The sequence below is a fragment of the Homarus americanus genome, unplaced genomic scaffold (genome assembly GCF_018991925.1).
Source record: "Homarus americanus isolate GMGI-L3 unplaced genomic scaffold, GMGI_Hamer_2.0 scaffold36188, whole genome shotgun sequence".
NCBI classification, from domain to species: Eukaryota; Metazoa; Arthropoda; class Malacostraca; order Decapoda; family Nephropidae; genus Homarus; species Homarus americanus.
This window is the reverse complement of record NW_024718183.1, coordinates 3,838,669-3,858,141: the sequence shown is the minus strand read 5'-3', so window position 1 is coordinate 3,858,141 and position 19,473 is coordinate 3,838,669. Positions and strand designations below refer to the sequence as shown.

The following is a 19,473-nucleotide window of genomic DNA, read 5'->3' as shown; positions in this document are numbered from 1 at the left end:
TGTGCTGTCTCCCCTACAATTTCCTTGGACAACAACAATCTCAGTTTTGCAGTCACTCGGCTTAAGTTTTCTCCTAGCCATCCAAATATAAATATAAAAAGTCAAGAATTTCATTATTTTCTCATGAAGTTGATTCCACTGTTGTAGAGCGTCTTACACTGACCTGTATAACAGAACAGTGACACTGACCTCATTAGGAAAAAGATAAAAAAGATAGTAACTAATCTGATTTTATCTGCCAAAAGATGATCTTTACACAGTATGAACAATATGTACATATTACAAAAATTTTAAATCATCATTCTGTATATATAAGCTTGTGAAAATAAACAATTACATCAGGAAAGTTTAGGCCAAATTAACTACCACCAAATTAACCTTTAATTTTTGTAATGAAAATTAGAAAATAATGACAAACATATTATCAGTGTGTGCCCTAATACACTTTCTGAAAACACATATTCAATAATTTCACTGAAAATATCTCGCAATAGAAGCAGCAGTTCGTAAAATAATGTTTGAAATCACAGGTTTTTCATCTAGACTAGTATCAGTAAGCTAACTCTTACTTCTTCAAGTATGAATTATTCTATACCAGTGATTCTTAAACTATGGGTCGTGACCCAAATTTGGGTTGCAGAGCTGTCACACTTTCATTGAACTCACTGACAAGCTGTTCATTTAAGGACAAACTGAAGTTGTGGAAAGGCAAAATGTTGTGTGGAAAGACTGGGTCTTTCCCATCCTTAAGTCACCTGTTGGAAGACTTTGAGGAAAGTGTATCAACATCTTTTGAGGACATTTATGGTAGTGTCTTGGAGAACCTGAACAATCTCAGAGAAGAATTCAAACACTATATTCCTGCTAAAGCTACCATGAAATAGTGTTTGGTTTGAAATCCTTTCAGTGTTAATGTGGAAGATTTGCCAGATAACAGCACACCCGAACTGCTGGAACAACTGATAGAAATACACATGATGAATTACTGTGTGAAAACTTCAAGCAGCAATCCCTCAGTTCTTTCTGGATCACACACTTAAATAAAAAAGTAACTGTTGCTGTTGAAACTTTGATAGTCTTTGTGCCATTAACAGCCACGTAACATACTTTTGGGAGACAAGATTTTCCACATTGGCACTGACAAAGACGAAGCTTCAAAACACTCTCAGCCTAAGCATGATCTGTGCTGCAGCCTGTCTGCCACAACGTCTCACTTTGAGGACCTGCCTTAGACAAAAAGACATCCTGTCATTGGCATGAGTTATATTATTTACATTTTATGATATATTATTAGTTTGAGTTATATTATACTCTATTGTATTACATATTATTGCTTGAATATACAGTACTAACAAAATAAAGACAACAAATTATTTTTGATTCATGTTAGTTTATACTGTGGATCACAAGTGTGCCTGACCAATCTAGTTTTGGGTTGTGATGAAAATAGTTTGTGAACCACTGTTCTAAAATATACTGTATATCTCCAATGCAAAAGGATGTAGAGTATTAGTTTTATGCATACAGTATTTTCATAAGAAATGTCAACAATGAATTTGACATATATAGCATTGTAAAGCATGGAATCTATACAGTTAGCATACAATTATGATAACAATTTCCAGTTCATACTATTTTTTTTTATTCAAGGTTCCCACAACTATTAATGGTGATATCTCCGTTAGCAAGAACAACTGGTGCAGTGCTCAAAGATTTAGTTGGCCTCCAAATCTTCTTTTATGACTAAATAACTACCTTGCTTAATTTTCTTACAAAAAAATAATTATAGTGAGCATTATGCAATGAACTCATTAACATCCTTTCATAATCACAACACCTTGCATTGTAAAATCTTCGTCATCACCATCACTTTGTAGCCATTTTACACACTTGTGTGGGTTAGCCATGATAAAAAAATACAGTACATGTATAATCTCACTTAAAATTTTACAACAGACAAATCCTTCAAACAGAGAAGACAAATACAATTACACATTTTCATAAGGATGACTGCTGGGTTGCAAGTATAGTACATATTTCTCTTTCAATACAGGGTACTAGAAAAAATGTCATAGCTGTCATGTTCCCTCATTGACTGTCATAACCGTCATGCTCCCTCACTGATGTTCATTCATCTCAAGTCTCTATGCAATTAAATTTAATTTTCAAGGTTTTTACAGATAATTGTACTATATTGTCTCTTTCAATTATCTTTTTTTCCAAGACGTGTAGGAAACTCTGCTTTTTAACCCATACTCAGCATAGCTTCACAAGTTCTAAGATGAAATTGTAGACTTTTAAAATGTTCTTTGTCTGTTTGAAATATCAATTAAATTGCCAGCCACATATCAAGAAGTAAAAATATTCAATAGAATTTTAATAACATATTCAACATTGCACTAAAGTAGATATGAAAAGATTTTGAATAAGATTAATCTTGCTGTTTGAGTACATATTGACCCTTAACCTGGAAACACATTAAGCAGATAAAGTGTTTCCCAAGGCTTTGTGAGTTGTTAACATCTTAAAACTACTTCAAAGAGCTTTAACAGCTGTGGCAGCAGCATGAGCCAGAAGAGCATCTGCAGTCTGGCGTGTTTCTAGAGTTAATCTGGCTTCCTTTATCCAACTGGCAGCAACATTGCGAGGCTCCCCACGCAAGAGATTCATGTAGCGAACACTTTGGGTTAAATCATCTTTATCCAAGCAATACCTGTGAAGACAAAATAAAACAAAAAAATTAAGCAAAAATTGGTCATACGCGGCATCATTACACACGGGTTAAACGCCTCCCTCCCTTTTGACACGACAGAAACGGTATTCTTATAGGTGCCTGATACAGCTAAAAGGCATCTAAACTTTGAACTGTATGTTATTCACACTCATCATTAAATCTTATTCATAAATTAATTGCAAAATACTGTGCTATACAGACAGTGGTGAAGAGGTACAAGTAAAATACTGTACCAAATATGAAAATAAAACTAAATTATTATTAACAGGAATCAAATTCCTTTTTAATAATAGACAATTAAGACCAATTTTTAAAACTTTTAAAATACAAATTATTCATGTACTAAATTGTACATACAGGTATCTAAAAAAATAAAATGAGATTAAAATACTTACTCTTTGCAAGAACATTGATATTTGTGCCTTGGGGAACCAAGAGGTCATGGTAACACTAGCAAAGACAATTATAGAAAACAGTATATTTAATTGTAAGGAGACATTCAGCAGTTAGAAATGGAGCTATCAAGGTTCTGGTACAATTTGGAAGCACCTATGTCTATGATTGCATCTCACTTGGACGACTGTCTGTTTTATGCAATTTAACATAACCTAACTTAATCTAACCTAACATGATCATTTAATTAAGAAGGTAAAAACTGCATAAAACAGACAATCATCCAAGTAGAATGACAACAAGTCTGTGAGGAAGCTTTCTCGTCAATAATGTTTATACAGTAATATCTCCGTTAGCCGGAATCCCTCAAACCCGGAATTTTCTGATAGCCGGAATTGAAATTTTCTCAGAAAATTGTTCCCAAAGCCGTAATTTTCTGGAAAATTTGGTTTCCTTAAACATTCAAGATGTTAGGTGTTGGTATACCATTTTATTTACTGGCACCATCCTGGTCCCACAGGTGCCAAATATGAAAGAGTTTACCGTATTTATACGTCTAAATATAAATCTACGGAATATTTAGCCAGGTGGACTCGTGAGTGGCAGGCCATGTGAGGCATGGTGCATGTTAAATTAAAAATGACAGCCATGTAACTTGTGCTAACTCACACGCAGGTGGGCTTGCCTTTGGGAAGGGAAGATTAGTGTCAAATATAATTTCATATATAGGCAGATTCACGTTGCGCAGACTTACATTTGACGAGGCACAACCATACTGAGAGGTGTACCCTAAGTGTGGTAATTAAGGAGTGAAAGGAAGGTAAACTATTGGGGTTACAGTATACATGAACATTACACAGAAATTGATCATAATTTGGAATTTTCTTTATTTTTGGCAAAGGTAGTGCCCCAATTATTCTTATTTATGGAGGTTTTCCTGTAGTACAGTACTTTGAAGTGCAACACAGTGAATGACTGACAGGTTCTGTATGTTAAAAGATACTCTGCATCAGCTCATTTCAGGGATTTTATTTTATTACACTTTATATGTCTAAGCTGAAGGAAAAATCATCCTCAGCAGTTGGATATTTTTTTTAATTATTCATAACTATTGTTTGTGATTCAGGAAAAGAAGAATAATTGGAACAAAAACACTAAATTTACTTAATTTATTTATAATAAAAACACATACCGAGCTCTTGCTAGAATATCGTAGGTGGAGAGTGAATCAACTGCAAGTTCTTCATCACGAACTTCAGTCCCAGGTAGGTATTCAAAAGCATTTAACACCAAAAAACTCTGAACATATGAGAGCAGATATCTGAAAAATATACATGAGGGTTTAGGATGACCCAAACTGAATGATAAGTCACACTTTGAAATAGATTACAAGTGGAGAAATTGAGTAAGAGACATCTGTGAGGGAACTGGAAACTGGGAAAAAATTACTCAAGTACTACAATGAAATGAGAGAGTGAAATAGTGGGTGTCTTTAATGTACAAATGTGAAGAATCATATGATATAAGGGTATTATATATAACTCACTGTCCTGTGCAACAGTTAAAGGCTACATAAACATGTAAAAATAACAAGGATACAAAATCTAAAATCCATATTAGGGAAATTTGATCAGAACAGCTCATATTGACAGCCATATCTTCACACCCCATTAATAAAATCAAAACAAAACAATTCATAAAATATTATAAAAATATATCATGAACACACGTAAAGTTTATTTGAAACATATAGAGTACAGCTCCTCCCCGACTTACGACCGACTCGACTTACGACCAGCAGTCGTACCAAAATTTGGTCAAATTACGTATTTTTGAGTCCCTAAGTCAGTACACAGACAAAATTTTCGTTTGTAATTCACTTTAAAATGGCTGGCAAGCTTAAAAGTGAGTGTTTGTGGTGCTGAGAAGAAAAAGAGACACCCAATTTAGATTTTCTATGTATTATTAAAGCATTTCCGACTTACGACCATTTTGACTTACGACCTGGATTTGGGTCCTTAACCCCGTCGTAAGTCAGGGAGGAGCTGTATTCTTAAAAAATAAAGAGTGCAAGACACTTAGATGTTATTGCAGCATCAATAACGTAAGGACATGAAAAATAAATATACAGTACAGACAAGCTGCTTCTCATCTATTGTCATCTGACTAAATATAAAATTGTGTATATAACACTAAACTTAATATATAGCAAGTAATTAGAGAATAGAACTTTATCATAATGTACGTACTTTATCAGACTACCACCATTGTCTCCAATCATGGACACACGCTTACAAATTCGGTCAACCTTCATAAAGCGTTCTCTGAGAGCTTCTTCTGTAAACACTCCACGAGCCATAGCCTCTTCAGAGACAGCATTCAGAACTGTTGTGATGTATGGATTACCTTCCCCTACAGGTAAGAAATACAAAGAAAATTATTGGATGCGACCAGAGGTTGTAAAAAAAAAAATCCTTGAAACTTCGTAATCTACAATAGATACAGTTGACCCTCTACAGAGATGGTTTGGTTTCAGGCACATAATGCTCTATCACAGTAAACATCTGGTAAAAACAGAGATGCATTGCTAGAACCAAGTAACTTGTATTTAGCAGTTTTTATTTATCTCAAATTATAATATTGCCCAAAATTTAGATTTTTTTTAAAAAGCTATTATAAGAAGAAAATTCAGTACTACATGCACAACAACCTGGAGAAGGAGAACATGTGCGCACCTCATCCATCATCAGAAATTATATAAATCTTTTATGCATGTTTATATTAAATGAAATCTTATTGTTTTAGTGTCATAAGAATTGTAAAAATGGGAAAACTGTAGATGGTGACGGCTGACTGTTACGGGTGAGTCAGCCAAGCAGTATAGCTCAGTAGCTCACTGAGTGGCCTTCACATACGTTCACCTTCCCCCTCCGCCCCCCCACACACACACAACAATACACATCCACAACAATACACACCCACAACAATACACACCCACACAACAATACACACCCACACTCTACTTTGCTGTCACTTGGAATCGCGCATGACGATCATCCAACTATGATACAATTATATGAGTTATTAAGGATGTCCCCTTCGTTGGTGAGTTTTAAGGTGACTAAAGAGACCGATAGGGGACCGGCAGTCAATCACAGATGTTGCACATGTGGAGGGCTATATCTAGTGTGGGAGGAGCAGCGGCAGTGTCTTTCCAGCGTTGGCGCTTGTCTGCCTTGGAAAGAAGTCGGGCTAACTCGAAAGTATTGACACCTTGTGTGGTGGTGCTCCTCCAAGCGTTACGATGTGGAGTAATTGTCTCCCAGGTGAGGGGGTTGATTTGGCACCGTTTCAGGTTTGTCTTAAGACTATCCTTATATCTTTTCAGTTGCTCGCCAGTGATACGTTTACTATTCTTTAGGTGACTGTAAAGTACCGTCGTCCATGCGGGTAACATGGCCAGTCTAGCGTAGTTGTTCATTGATAATGGTAACTTCGATGCTCCTACAGTTGGTGTCAGTGAGAATAGTGGCATTTGTTTTCTTGTCTTCCCAGTGAACTTGGAGGATGGAACATAGACAGTGATGGTGAAAGTTTCCAGGTGCCTTGAGCTGCCTCCTGTATGTGACCCATGTCTTGCTGCCATATAGCAGGGAGGGGAGGACCACTGCTCGATATATGTGCATCTTTGTAGATAATTTCAGCTCCCTACAGCTGAAGACACAGGTACGGAGTCTGCCAAAGGGTCGAGATGCACATCTGATCCGATGTTGAATCTCTTCATTAATGTCTGCGGTGGTGGACAGGTGGAAGCCGAGTACTGAAAGTGGGTAACATTAGAGAGGGTAGTACCATTAAGCTGGATGGATGGTGGAGGTGTGGCTGAACCAGGGGAAGGCTGAAAGAGAATCTAAGTCTTACATAAATTCACCTCAAGGCGAAAGTATACATAAGCATCTGCATAGGTGTTCAGGATCTCCTGTAGGTATTGTTCAGTGTGAGTGACATGGGTGAGGTCGTCTGCAGACTGAAGTTCAGTCATGGAAGCTGTTGACACCTTTGTTCCTGCTTGGAGTCGTCTTATGTTGAAAAGACCCTTCACTTAGTACTAATGTCCACCCCATCAGCTAAATTGACACTGACATGAGTTGGTGCCAGTACACATCCTTGTTTTACCCCCGTTTGAATGGGGAAGAACTCAGACTGGGTGCCATTGTGTAGGACACTGCCATTCATGCCATTGTGGAGTTGCCTTGCAATGGCAATGAATTTTCGCAGACCCTCAGCCAAAATGGTCACTGAGTGGCTTAAGTTGTTCCTCCCATTGACTCAACTGCTACTGCTCTGATTGTTGCTATCTGGTAACTGAGTGGCTTAAGTTGTTCCTCCCATTGACTCAACTGCTGCTGCTCTGATTGTTGCTATCTGGTCACTGAGTGGCTTAAGCTGTTCCTCCCATTGACTCACCTGCTGCTGCTCTGATTGTTGCTATCTGGTCACCGAGTGGCTTAAGTTGTTCCTCCCACGACTTGGCACCGTCACTTCCAAGTCTGTGATGTGTAAAGAAAAATTATGCAGTGCTAAAATATATCACTTAATTACAGTTATAAAAAATTAGAAAAGTTGGAAATTTCAAAATGTTGTACAGAAGATGGTAGACTAAATAAAATAGGAACAGAGCAGACACATCTGCTGAGAGGAGTGTGGCAAAAAGGAAAGTGAACTCATATATGGGAAACAATGAATGGTTCATGAAGTGGTTTGAAATGGGTGAAAACTATGAAAGAAATATAAAAGCGGCGGTGATCTTTGTCTCACCGAGGATGAAAGAACAAATACTGTAAGAGTACAGAGGTAACACAGAGCACTGATCCTAAACCAGACACTAACAAGGAGTTTTATACATTCAAGAACCTCCTTACTGTCATCCTAGTCTCTCTCTCTCTCTCCCTCTCTCAAGGGTAGGAGACCTTAATAGCCAGCTTGGGGGCAACTGTAATTTTTAATCGTAAATGACTGCAACCAATTAAAAATTTTCAAGTAATTGTTGAGTACAGGATTCCCTCACTTTCAATGAATCTGTCAAAATGGCTTCAAAGTTAAACAATTTATTGATTAACACCAAAAATTCTATTATAATTCAGATTTTGGCTTAATTTATAAAAAAAATTTTCAAAGATAATTAAACATTTCAAATTCAATTCGGAATGACTCTTAAATAACCGAGCAGTTTAAAAAAGTCAATTTTTATTATAGGAATATATTATGAAATAGATCAAGATGAATGAATTACAGGAATAAAAGACTCCGACTACATTGTTTGATTATTGATCAGTTCTTGATGACATCACGTCTGTCAAATCTACACTGAATCATACTGTCTGTCAAATCTACACTGAAACATACTACCTCCTAAAATACATACCTGTACACAGAAAACCACGATGTTTCTACAATATTACTTACCGTAAAGCACTTCTTAAAGACACACAAGCAAGCCACAATTCACGGGCAGCATAGGCAGCTTTATCAACATCGGCTCGTGCCGACAGTGCATTCTGAAAATATTCCAAAGACAGTTCAGTTACCTCTATTATTATCAAAGAACTTACTCAAAAAATTATGAGCCAAAAATAATTAAATTAAATTGGTAAGCACTGATCCACTATTCCAGACACGCCACACCCAGTTATGGAAGGATACAACTTCTGTTTCCCTTCTCCCCTTGTGGAAGCTAGTAGGGAGTGTAGTGGAGATAGCACAGCAGTGTTATAACTGTCGGCAGTTAGTGGTGACAGTGAGTGGGAACCAGAGGATGAAGATATAAGTAATTCCTCGGTGAAGGAGGAGGAATCTTGGCAACACTGCTCTAGACCAGATGACACGCCAACACAAACAATGGCTGCCTCCACTACCCAGGAAAATGGCTCTGATATTACCCAAGTAAGTGACTCTGATTCACCACCAGCTACAGTATTACTATACACAAGAACAGTACAAATTTTGCTTTTGTTTGGAGTTGAGATAGATTCTGTGCCAAACATTCCCTACTCTGATACTCCTGTGACCACCAGCTACCACTACCTCACACCACCCACCACCAAACTCCTGTGACCACCAGCCACCACTACCTTACACCACCCACCACCACCTCACTCTTATGACCACCAGCCACCACTACCTCACACAACCACCACTACCTTACACCACCCACCACCACCTCACTCACCACCAGCCACCACTACCTCACACCACCCACCACCAAACTCCTGTGACCACCAGCCACCACTACCTTACACCACCCACCACCACCTCACTCTTATGACCACCAGCCACCACTACCTCACAACCACCCACCACTACCTTACACCACCAGCCATCACTACCTCACACCACCCACCACCACCCATGATCACCAGCGACCACCAAACTCCTGTGACCACCAGCCACCACACCTCACACCACTACCACACTCCCTTGACCACCAACCACCACTACCTCACCACCCACCACCACCACACACCCAAGATAAGACCGTTGCCATGCATTTCAGCCACCTTCAAGGTGTTAACCTAGATTCCAATATACAGCTCTATGGTGGTCGTGTGCGGTGCGTCACAGAGACCCGCTTCCTGGGTATTATCTTCAACAACCGGCTTATATGGCAGCAATATATATGTTACCTCAAAGAGTCTTGCCAGTGAGCTCTGAAGTTATTGAGCCTTGGGGTACATGTTGTGAGGTGCTGACCGAGGAACTCTGCTACACCTTTACTACATGCTAATTAGACCCAAACTGAATTATGGTATGAGGTGTACTCTCCAGCCACTGAGATTAGACTCAATACACTGAACTCTATTCATCATGCTGGGGTGAGCCTGGGGACTGGTGCCTTCAGGTCCTCGTCAATCCCAAGTGTACCGCTTGATGCTGATGAACCATCCTTTGATCTTTGACTCCAGTATCTCCAAGTCCAGTGTTAGTTTCGCCTACATCACCTTCCATAGTCTGCAACCAACACTTGTGTAGTTGACGAGAGAATGTCCCCACACTACACTCAGTAACCGAGCCTCAGGGTAAGGGGAGTTGAGTCTTCTTTATCTTCCTCCTGTTCAGATATGCCCCATGTGTTTCCCTAGTGCTGCTCTGTGTATTTTCCCTGAAGTTCAAGCTTGTCAGTATTTGAATGAAAGGAAGGACTTACTCCCTCCCTGTGTGGTTCACTTTCTTTTTTTAGAGCAAGCCTCCTCTCACAGGGGGACTAACCCTGTTTACATCGACGGCTCTAAGTCGGATGCAGGAGTGGATTTTGGGGTAGTCTTTCCCGATTACTGTCGGGATGGTAGTCTCCCCCGGGAATTTAGTTGCCTTCGAGATTATTTTTACCTAACCTCAAAACAATTATACAATTTTTGGCAATTCTCGTAGTGCTCTCTAGGCCTTAGCTAAAGTCTCATTACCCCATCCCTTAGTTATAGCTATTTTACAATGGCTGTTTCTCATCCAACGTCAGGGCCGGAGAGTCAGATTTTGGTGGGTTCTGGCCCCTGTCATGAAGAAGTGGAATGAGCATGCTGATGCTGTGGCAAAAGCAGCTGCTTCTCACCCTTTGGCACATCATACCTCTCTACCTGTCTCTGATATAAAGCCAGTAATAAGAGCCGAGGTCTAAAGCCAAGGACTATAGAAAAGGAGGTCTGCCCAAACCTGACCACCCAAAAAGAGACACAGCTAGCACATGACGTCATTAAGTGTAAAGGCCGCCCCCTCACTTGGCTGCAGCCTCTACTGTGAAAACTGGTGTCTTTTGTTGAATAATGTTCACTAATTGTGTAGTGTTTGTGTGCAATTTTTTGTTCAATGAGAGGGAAATATACACTTCCATACATTTCCTAAAGATGAAGAACTAAGATATAGCGGATTAACCTCTTCAAGAGAAAAGACAACATCAATACTGCTAATGCTCTCAGATATCCTCGGCGGACAATGAACAGCGCTGCCAGAGGCTGACAGGATCTGCAGTCCATTGTACAAATATTTTGTTAATTAGTGAGTATGAATATTATGCATACGTTTACAATAAATTTAGCACTAGAGAGAAGTATAAATAATGTCAAAAGCAGATATATATATATGAGAGAGAGAGAGAGAGAGATTTTATATGTATAACCACAAAAAGTAGAGAGACCCAAGTACACACAAATGTCGGCTGTTTAAAATTGAGGCGTGCTCCACCGTGGCGTTACCAACAGTAAAGTAACGTGGCCAGCCAAACACAACCAGTTATCAGGTAAATCTGGTTTCCTGGAAGCCATACAAATAATCTGATACCTGTACCTATTGCTTCTCATTTTAACACCTCTATTACCTCAATGTAATCCTTGTACCCATTGGCTTTCACTTTACACCATGTAACTGTTACCTCTCACAATAAACTTTATAATTCTGGATACCTCATACATACCTTAAGACCATGTAGTTGTCCCTGTATCTTAGCTACAGATGCTAAATATTTGTTCTTCTCATATTGAACCTTGTCTTGGAGAAGATCAAACCATCTGAAACAATTGGATATTTTAGACAGATACCAATGTAAAACAATATACTGCAGTATATGGATGTACAGTATTTAAAAAAAAAAAATAAAACATTCTTTCTGTATTTGCCATATAATATTACTGCCTCAAAAATAAAGGATCCTGTTTTCTGGCAGGACCTAAAGCCCATCTGCTCTTATTACTACACTTGGCCACCATACAGCACCGACTTTGTTAAAAGGAGGTTGATCAAATGATCTAATATCCCTCACAATTACAACCAATACCCACTGCCGGATCCAGGATAATGCAATCAATGCACTTGCATGGCTCAAAAAATTCTGATCGATGCAAAGGTGTCCTATGCATCAGTCAAATAATTGACCTATCGGTAGTATGATTTCATTGTCAGTGCCGACCTGCATAGTCACCAGCTTCTGACTCTAGCTGTCACTTTCCATATCTGATTGGCAGGTTTGACAAACCATCCCTTGGGATGGGATAATTGGAGCTGGACCTGGTAGTGGGGTATGGTCACAGGTAGGGGTACACTCATATCACCTCCCGACTCACATCACCTGAACTCCAGCCGGCATTCCCCCTTGAGGCATCATGCGGCGGTCACTTTCGACAACGTCAGGTAACCAGGGCAGGATTAAACAGTTAAATCAATTGATCAACTGTGAAAACTCTATATTTCATTATCAATACAACAGACAGACACTTACTGTACAAACTCTTGGAAAAATACCCATCTCCCATTTACAATTATGACAATTACATTAAGATTCGCATACAAGAATTCAATTCTAAGCACTATACAATATTCCCTTAACTCTTACGCCCCGGGTGACGTACCGGAATATCCCTTACCTAAAGCACATATCCTTCTGCCAAATGCTTTAATATTACAGTAAATAGTAATGACCATGCAAAAGAATGGTAACAATCATATCTGGATATCAATCAGTTTCCTTTTTACAACATTCCATTTTTTTTTATTCTATTCTAAACACCTTGAAACAACAAACCAGATGATCATTCACTACACTAGAAATCCAAACTCCATACAGAAAAACAAGTGAAAAATATGATACTTTACTTGGTCTCTAATTCTTTCTCTTGTACATAGAGAACATCAGCCAAATGGTCACTATGGGCAGCTGCTTGACGCTTGAGCTGAGTTCGTAGTTCTCCTTCCAGTTCCTCACGAAGATGTGCCATCTTGTGTCTGACAAATCAAACATTGTTATAATTAGTACACAAATCAAGTATTATTTTTAGAATATACATCCAGTTCATACATGAACAGTATGTCTCTTTTATAACGAACACTCTCCTGAATAATATCTTATGATTTCTACAATGTGGTCAATACTGGTTTATAATTTCTTATACAGTACAAGTGCGGTATTGTTCACCAATTAGGGAACACTTTCCACAAAACATGACCCATTTCTGCTTTAACATGATCAATAGACAAAAGGGTTCTGGATATCTGGACAAAGTTACAATGCATCATTAGACTCCTCACTATATTGCAGTAATTGTTCGCCAATTGTTGGTTTTCAACTGTAGCTCTGAGTATTTACATCTCATATTTTGTGCAAAGTTTTACCCTGGCAACCCCATGTGACTTCTAGCCAAGTGTTGCAGGAGAGTTCACTTGATCAGACCTGTGAAGTGGTTCATATTGTTTGCTTCACTGTGTACAGTGAACCCTCGCTTTACGCGGTTCCACTTTACGTGTTTCCATGTTCACGCAGTACCCTGCCGAACACGGAATGCTCACTTTCCGCGGTGTGTGTACCCTTTTACGCGGAGAGCGGCGCGAGCAGGGTGCGCACAAGGTCGCCCAGTCATCAAAACATTACCGAGTTCTTCACCCGCCACCCACCACAGCCGGCCCAAGTCAGTGATAGTGATAATGATAGTGAGGATATGGACTTATATGGACTTTGAGGGGTTTGACAAAGAGGCCCTGCAAGCCTCTGTGGTGGATAGTGATACAATTGATACAAGTGAGGGCCAATAATCTGCCCTCTGCCTCGGAACCAACCCCCCATCCCCGTGTGCCCAGCCATCTTTTCTGCTAATGTAAGTGTTAAAAAACCTAATATTATTGATATTTCTCTTAATTATTAATTGTGTGTGCATACCATCATAAAATTAAGAAGTTATTTTTACTACAACGTAGGTATTGTGTCTGAAAAAGTGGAGTTTGGGGGTCGGCCTGGTCTCTATTTCAATTAATCCCATATGTTATGTTGTTCACTTTACGCGGGCCGCCGTGGGTTCAACTGACCGTGTAAAGTGAGGGTTCACTGTATATGTTTCTCAAACAACAATATGTTTTTGCCTGTCACACTCAGGGCCACTTCCTTCTCTAACCTCTTTAAAAGTTCATTAGAAATATATTTTTGGGTGTATTGGTGCCTGGTTTGGTTTGAAATGCATGTGTACAAACACGTGTAAAAAAAAATGGTAAACATTAAATATTCTATATACGTACAGGGTAACGAAAAGTTGAATATTTTAAATACAGTAAAACCTCGATAAATCGGACTTCAACATATCAGAATTTGCTTTTCTTGGACTCTCCGAGGTGCTCCGGACCATCCCTCTAAATAAAAAAAAAAAGTCCAGAAAATCGCGCATCAGTCCGGATGGTTTACGTGTTTGTACGTGTGTGGGTGTCACGCGGACACGGCACGTGCCTCAGTCTGAGTCCCACTTCCATACATATCACCAGTGCACTGCCCCTCACCGCCTACACTCATTTACGTTAACTTTTAGTGATTTACTACAAACTTTTTGTGTTATGATTACTTCTCCTATAGATCAAGTCTCGTGCCTCTACACCTTCTTTGAAGAAGAAGAAGAACCTGTCCTTGCAGGTGAAGATGAAGATGTTGGAAAAGTATGAGTGAGGAGTCAACAGTATGGGATCAAGAAGTTAACCTTCTAAGATATTGTTCATGCCAAGGATAAACTCAGGGCCATGGCAAAGAAGATTGACACAGGTGGGTTTAACCCTTAAGTCCCAGGTTAGGGTGCTGCTGGCAGTACCCCCCACGCGAGGTTACATCGTGAAAAAAAATCAACATAAAAAAAAGCGGGAAAATAGGCGGACGTTCTGGAACGTCACCCGGGGCCTAAGGGTTAAGGCGAAGGTATTTCATAAGAGAAAGCAGCTGTTTGTGGGTCTAGATGACGCAGTGTACAATGGTACACCCCTGGAAACATTTCTGAAATTGCTTTTATAGCTGCTGTTGTGCTACTCTGAATGTCAGCTATGTCTCAAAATATATCCCCCTGATGTGTTTCTTCAGCAAAGGAAATGGAAAAAAGTCATACGGGGCCAAGTCAGGTGAATAAGGAGGGTGTTCCAGTAAGGTAATTTGTTTCTCGGCCAAAAACTCCTGCAGAATCAATGCCGAGTGTTCTGGGTGTTTTCATCTAACCTTTTCTCCGAGTGTTTTAAGCATGTCGAGATAGTAAGACTGGTTCACATCCTGCCCCCAGGGAACAAATTCCTTGTGAACTACACCCTTAAAATCGAAAAAAAAGTGATAAGCATTGTCTTCACTTTCAACTTTGACATGCGACATTTTTTGGGGCGTGGCGAGTATGCAATTTTCCACTGAACACTCTGGCGTTTCATTTCAGGGTCGTATTGGTAGACCCATGACTCACCACCAGTAATGACTCGGTGAAGCAGGTCATCTCCAGCTTCTTCTCTTTCCAAAAGAACAGAGCAAATTTCAACTCTTCTTTGTTTTTGTTTGCCACCGAGAGTTTTTGCCACCATTTTCTCACAAATTTTTCTCATCTTCAGTTAAACCTTTCTAACTGTTTCCCTGTCAATCTGCAATGCTTCTACACCGTCAATCGCCTGTTAGCTCGCACGACTTCCCTAATTTTTTTCAATGTTTTCCTCAGCCCTGCTCGTTGTTGGTTGTCCTTCTCTGTCATTGTCTGTCACATCTTCTCTTCCCCCAGAAAATTACTGAATCTACTTGTAAACTGTTGTTTTCTTTAGTGCATTATCCCCATAAACTTCCATTAACATGTCCCAAATTTCAGGCCCAGTTTTTCCCAGTTTCACAAGAAACTTGATGTTCATTCTTTGTTTTAAAACAATATCTGTCATTCCTGCGACAAAACCAGAAAACACTCTAATACAATACAGTAAAACCTCGATAAATTGGACTTCAGTATATTGGAATTCGCTTTTTCTGGACTCTGAGATGCTCTGGTCACCAGAAATACTTAAGAAAAGAAGAAAGAAAAAAAGTAAAACAAAATGGGGAAGATTAATAAAAAAATTCTTATGAAATGAACAACACTTACTGAATACTGTACAGTGGTCTAATGAGACTTGCTATAGGTCTACTGAGAACTAAGACAGTTGAGTATGTAAGCAGGCTGGGGCTGATCAGGTGTTGCAACATTCGTCAGGTTTATTTATTTATTGATTCAGTATTATATTCTCCAATGATTAGCCTCTTATGGTTTTGGTTCATCATGATTAATATAACATCTTCAGTAAGAGAAAAAAAATACAATGCTGTAAGTAATTTGTAATATGACTTAAAAATAAAAGGATAAGCTGTGTCAGAAGGTTGTTTACTCAAGATGTGTTATTGTGAGAGCTTTCAGTAGACCAGCTTACAACAGGGGTCACTATAACACACTGTATAGAATTTGATATGAAGATATTTCCCTAAAAACGTTATTTACTGCCTTTGAGTGTTATATGATGACTCAGTTTGGCTACTTGTACACTTAGAAAAATGATTAATGAATAAACCAGGGTATATGCAGATGCATAATACTTTACATTATAACATTACTTATTAAGTGATGATAAATACACTACAATAGTATTTACTAAGTGGTGATAAATACACTGCAATAATATTTATTAAGTGATTATAAATACACGACTGTACTGTACTAATTTACTAAGTGTTGATGACAGACATTGCTTGAGATCGACGACACAACTGGGGTAGTAAGAGAAGGGATCAAGGTCACACGCACGCCACTCACATTCGCTACAGTACTGCCGCCAGTTGAACCACGCGGCGAGTTAACCAACTTAATTGTCAGACCTCGTATACTCGTTGCTTACATGAAGGGGCGGTTAAGGGGACGTCAGTTTATGTGGTATTCCTGTACCCGGAAAAATTCTGAGGATGTGGAATTTTTTCAGGGTTTGAGAGATTCGTCTTATTACATGGAAGAGCTCTGCACCAATTCCTTCCTATTTTCACATTTTTTTTTTAATGCTTCAGGAATCCTTCTAAATACAAAATATTATTGAACATGTAATAAAGTTAAACATAGCAGCTACCTTTCTTCACTAAATTTAAAAAACAACTAAGATAACAGTACAGTAATACACACTTGTATTCAACCTCCAACTGTTGCCTTTGTCTGTCTAATTCAGCAGTAATTTTGGCTTCTAGTAACTTAACATCCTCCTCGCGCTGCTTTGTTAGAGCTTCTTTGAATCGGTCGTGTTCCAAAGTCTGCAAAAAAAAAGGGGGGTTAAATAATTATTACAATTAAAGTAAAGAGCCTATGAAACTGTTTTAAAATCAAGTGCAGGAAAATAAACTTAAAGAACCAACCTTTCCTCACTTACATCTTTCCTTTGTAACTTTGTGAAACTTTGGTACAGAGAATATGAAAACTAACAATAATCATATCTAGCAGACACTGTAACACCATTTAACTCTATTGATTTTCACATTATGATACATATCTTTTAGTTGCACTGCACAAGAGTTAAATCAGAGCTCACCAATCATTCTCTTAAAATATTTACTCTTCTAAAACCATATTCCCTTTACATATTTTCTATATTTCAATGGATACTGGTATAGTCAATGATGTTTTTACTGATTTAAGTACCCAGTACAGTACAGACAATGACCGTTATACAATGAGGTTAGGGACCTCAAAAAGCCATTAATAAGTGATAAGTGTTTTGTTAACCTTCACATGTGCCTTTTTGTCATCACAGACTATTGTCACGGCACTAATAAGCATTCCTTCGGTTTATATTGCATTTTGAGAAAAGCAACAGAGTTACAGTACACATTTCTAACAATGTACTGAAGGAAAAAAATAAAATGTCTTTGTTGACACTCACCTCAAAATCAGCCTGGTGCATATACAGTGAGAAGAAAAACAACATATATTAGTAAGGCATTGCCCTGTCACTATAAAATATGGAAACAAATTCATACTTACCACACAGGCAAGAAAAAAAAAATATATGAAGATAACCTCATTAAAAATCATATGCATGGCAATGGAGACTTTTTTTTTTACTACCAGGTATGAAAAATACAATGAACTTGTACAATATTCATTTGCTTTAACCCTTGATCATATAAATTGCATTATGCCACGAAATTCAAAAAAGTTTCCCACGCCGCCAGGCAGCGAGCATGTTGACAACAACAGACATGAGGGGGCAGCCATCCAATGCATTACAGTACCAAATTATGTTCTATAGTGATGCTATATGGCCGTGATCGTATAATTCAATGATTATCAGTCAGTAACGGTGTTGTTACTTAAAACTGGGTGGGTTTTTTTACCTTACAATGAGAGGGCATCACTAATGTTCACATTGTACTCTGTTTTGGTGACTGTTAAGTGCTTTGGTCAGACGATGACCACTGTCCCTGCAGATTATTTACAGTATAGATAGGGGGGGTGGTCTTTGTACATCACCATCGTTAAAGTGGAATATGGTAGATAGGGAGACCATAGATCAGGGGATACTTGTATCAACATTTCAAAACAGAATGTACAATAACTTAATTATATTTCACACGTATACTGGATATTATAGAGAGAATCATAGCTACCTGCTGACGAGCAACTTGTTTCTGCAGCTGTAAAACTTTACGGTGAGCATGGGCAATGAGCAGGTTCAATTCATCTGGGGTCAGCTTGTTGCTCATCTCACCCAACTTCACTTCAGGTAACAGTGACCTAACCTCTGCTTCGAACTGCTCCCGACCGGCTTCAACTAGGTCACGATAATCACCTGGTGGATAAAAAATAAAAAATAAAAGACAAACCTCGTTAGTCCTATCTGGATAGTGTTGCTTAATCCAGATGCCATATGTCAATCTGGACTAAATCCAGACGAACATGAATGTGAGCATTCATATGTCGCTCATTATGGAAGCTCTGGACTGAACTCAGTATAACCACAGTATAAAATGAGATGCATTCCTAAAGCTCTATTTCCTACTATTTATTAAAAAATATTCAGTAAACCCTCGATATCTCGGCATGGATATGGTCTCAGAATGTACAGTGCACCCTCGATTAACGCGCAGTTCAATATACGAGATTTCAGTTAAAAAGTTGCCTCCTGTAAGGACTTTGTCCTGTTAACGAGTACAAATTCTATTAAAGACAGCCTTACAAGAAACACGTTTTGGAGCCCGCATCAGCCGATCGACTCGTCCGCCAATAATCGGATCTATTTTTACCTTTGTTTCCAATGGAGTAAACATCGAGAAAGTTGTGCTCTTGAATATTATTGCATTTTTACATTAAAATTATTGGTCATTCTGAAATTTAGTTAACAAATTGATAATACAGTATACAGTGCAGTGTTGGTTTAAATAAAAAAATCTGGACCCGGATTTTGGAAGATTCGGACAAAACATTTGGGGGTTCTGGGCTAAGAAGCCTCCCTAAGATGTGTGAAGTGCAATTTGAGTCTCTGTCTCAAGGAAAAAAATAACTGCTTCCTAGTGTTCCATACATAAG

At 38.7% G+C, this 19,473-nt stretch overlaps 1 protein-coding gene across 2 annotated transcripts in view; it reads right to left on the bottom strand.

The window, feature by feature from the left end:
• Positions 1 to 216: 216 nt before the first annotated feature.
• The window catches only part of LOC121859258 (MICOS complex subunit MIC60-like), a 33,843-nt gene continuing 14,586 nt past the window's right edge, over positions 217 to 19,473 (bottom strand). Inside the window, exons 9-18 of one of the 2 annotated variants that reach the window (XM_042356008.1) lie at positions 18,555 to 18,736; positions 17,828 to 17,839; positions 17,077 to 17,201; positions 12,767 to 12,895; positions 11,592 to 11,685; positions 8,594 to 8,685; positions 7,595 to 7,677; positions 5,377 to 5,539; positions 4,320 to 4,448; positions 217 to 2,713 (exon numbers count right to left, since the gene is read on the bottom strand). In XM_042356008.1, the coding sequence (XP_042211942.1) occupies positions 2,536 to 2,713; positions 4,320 to 4,448; positions 5,377 to 5,539; positions 7,595 to 7,677; positions 8,594 to 8,685; positions 11,592 to 11,685; positions 12,767 to 12,895; positions 17,077 to 17,201; positions 17,828 to 17,839; positions 18,555 to 18,736 (1,187 nt within the window). In that variant the 3' untranslated portion in view covers positions 217 to 2,535. The remainder of the gene's footprint in view (positions 2,714 to 4,319; positions 4,449 to 5,376; positions 5,540 to 7,594; positions 7,678 to 8,593; positions 8,686 to 11,591; positions 11,686 to 12,766; positions 12,896 to 17,076; positions 17,202 to 17,827; positions 17,840 to 18,554; positions 18,737 to 19,473) is intronic. The other variant, XM_042356009.1, reaches the window with a different exon arrangement.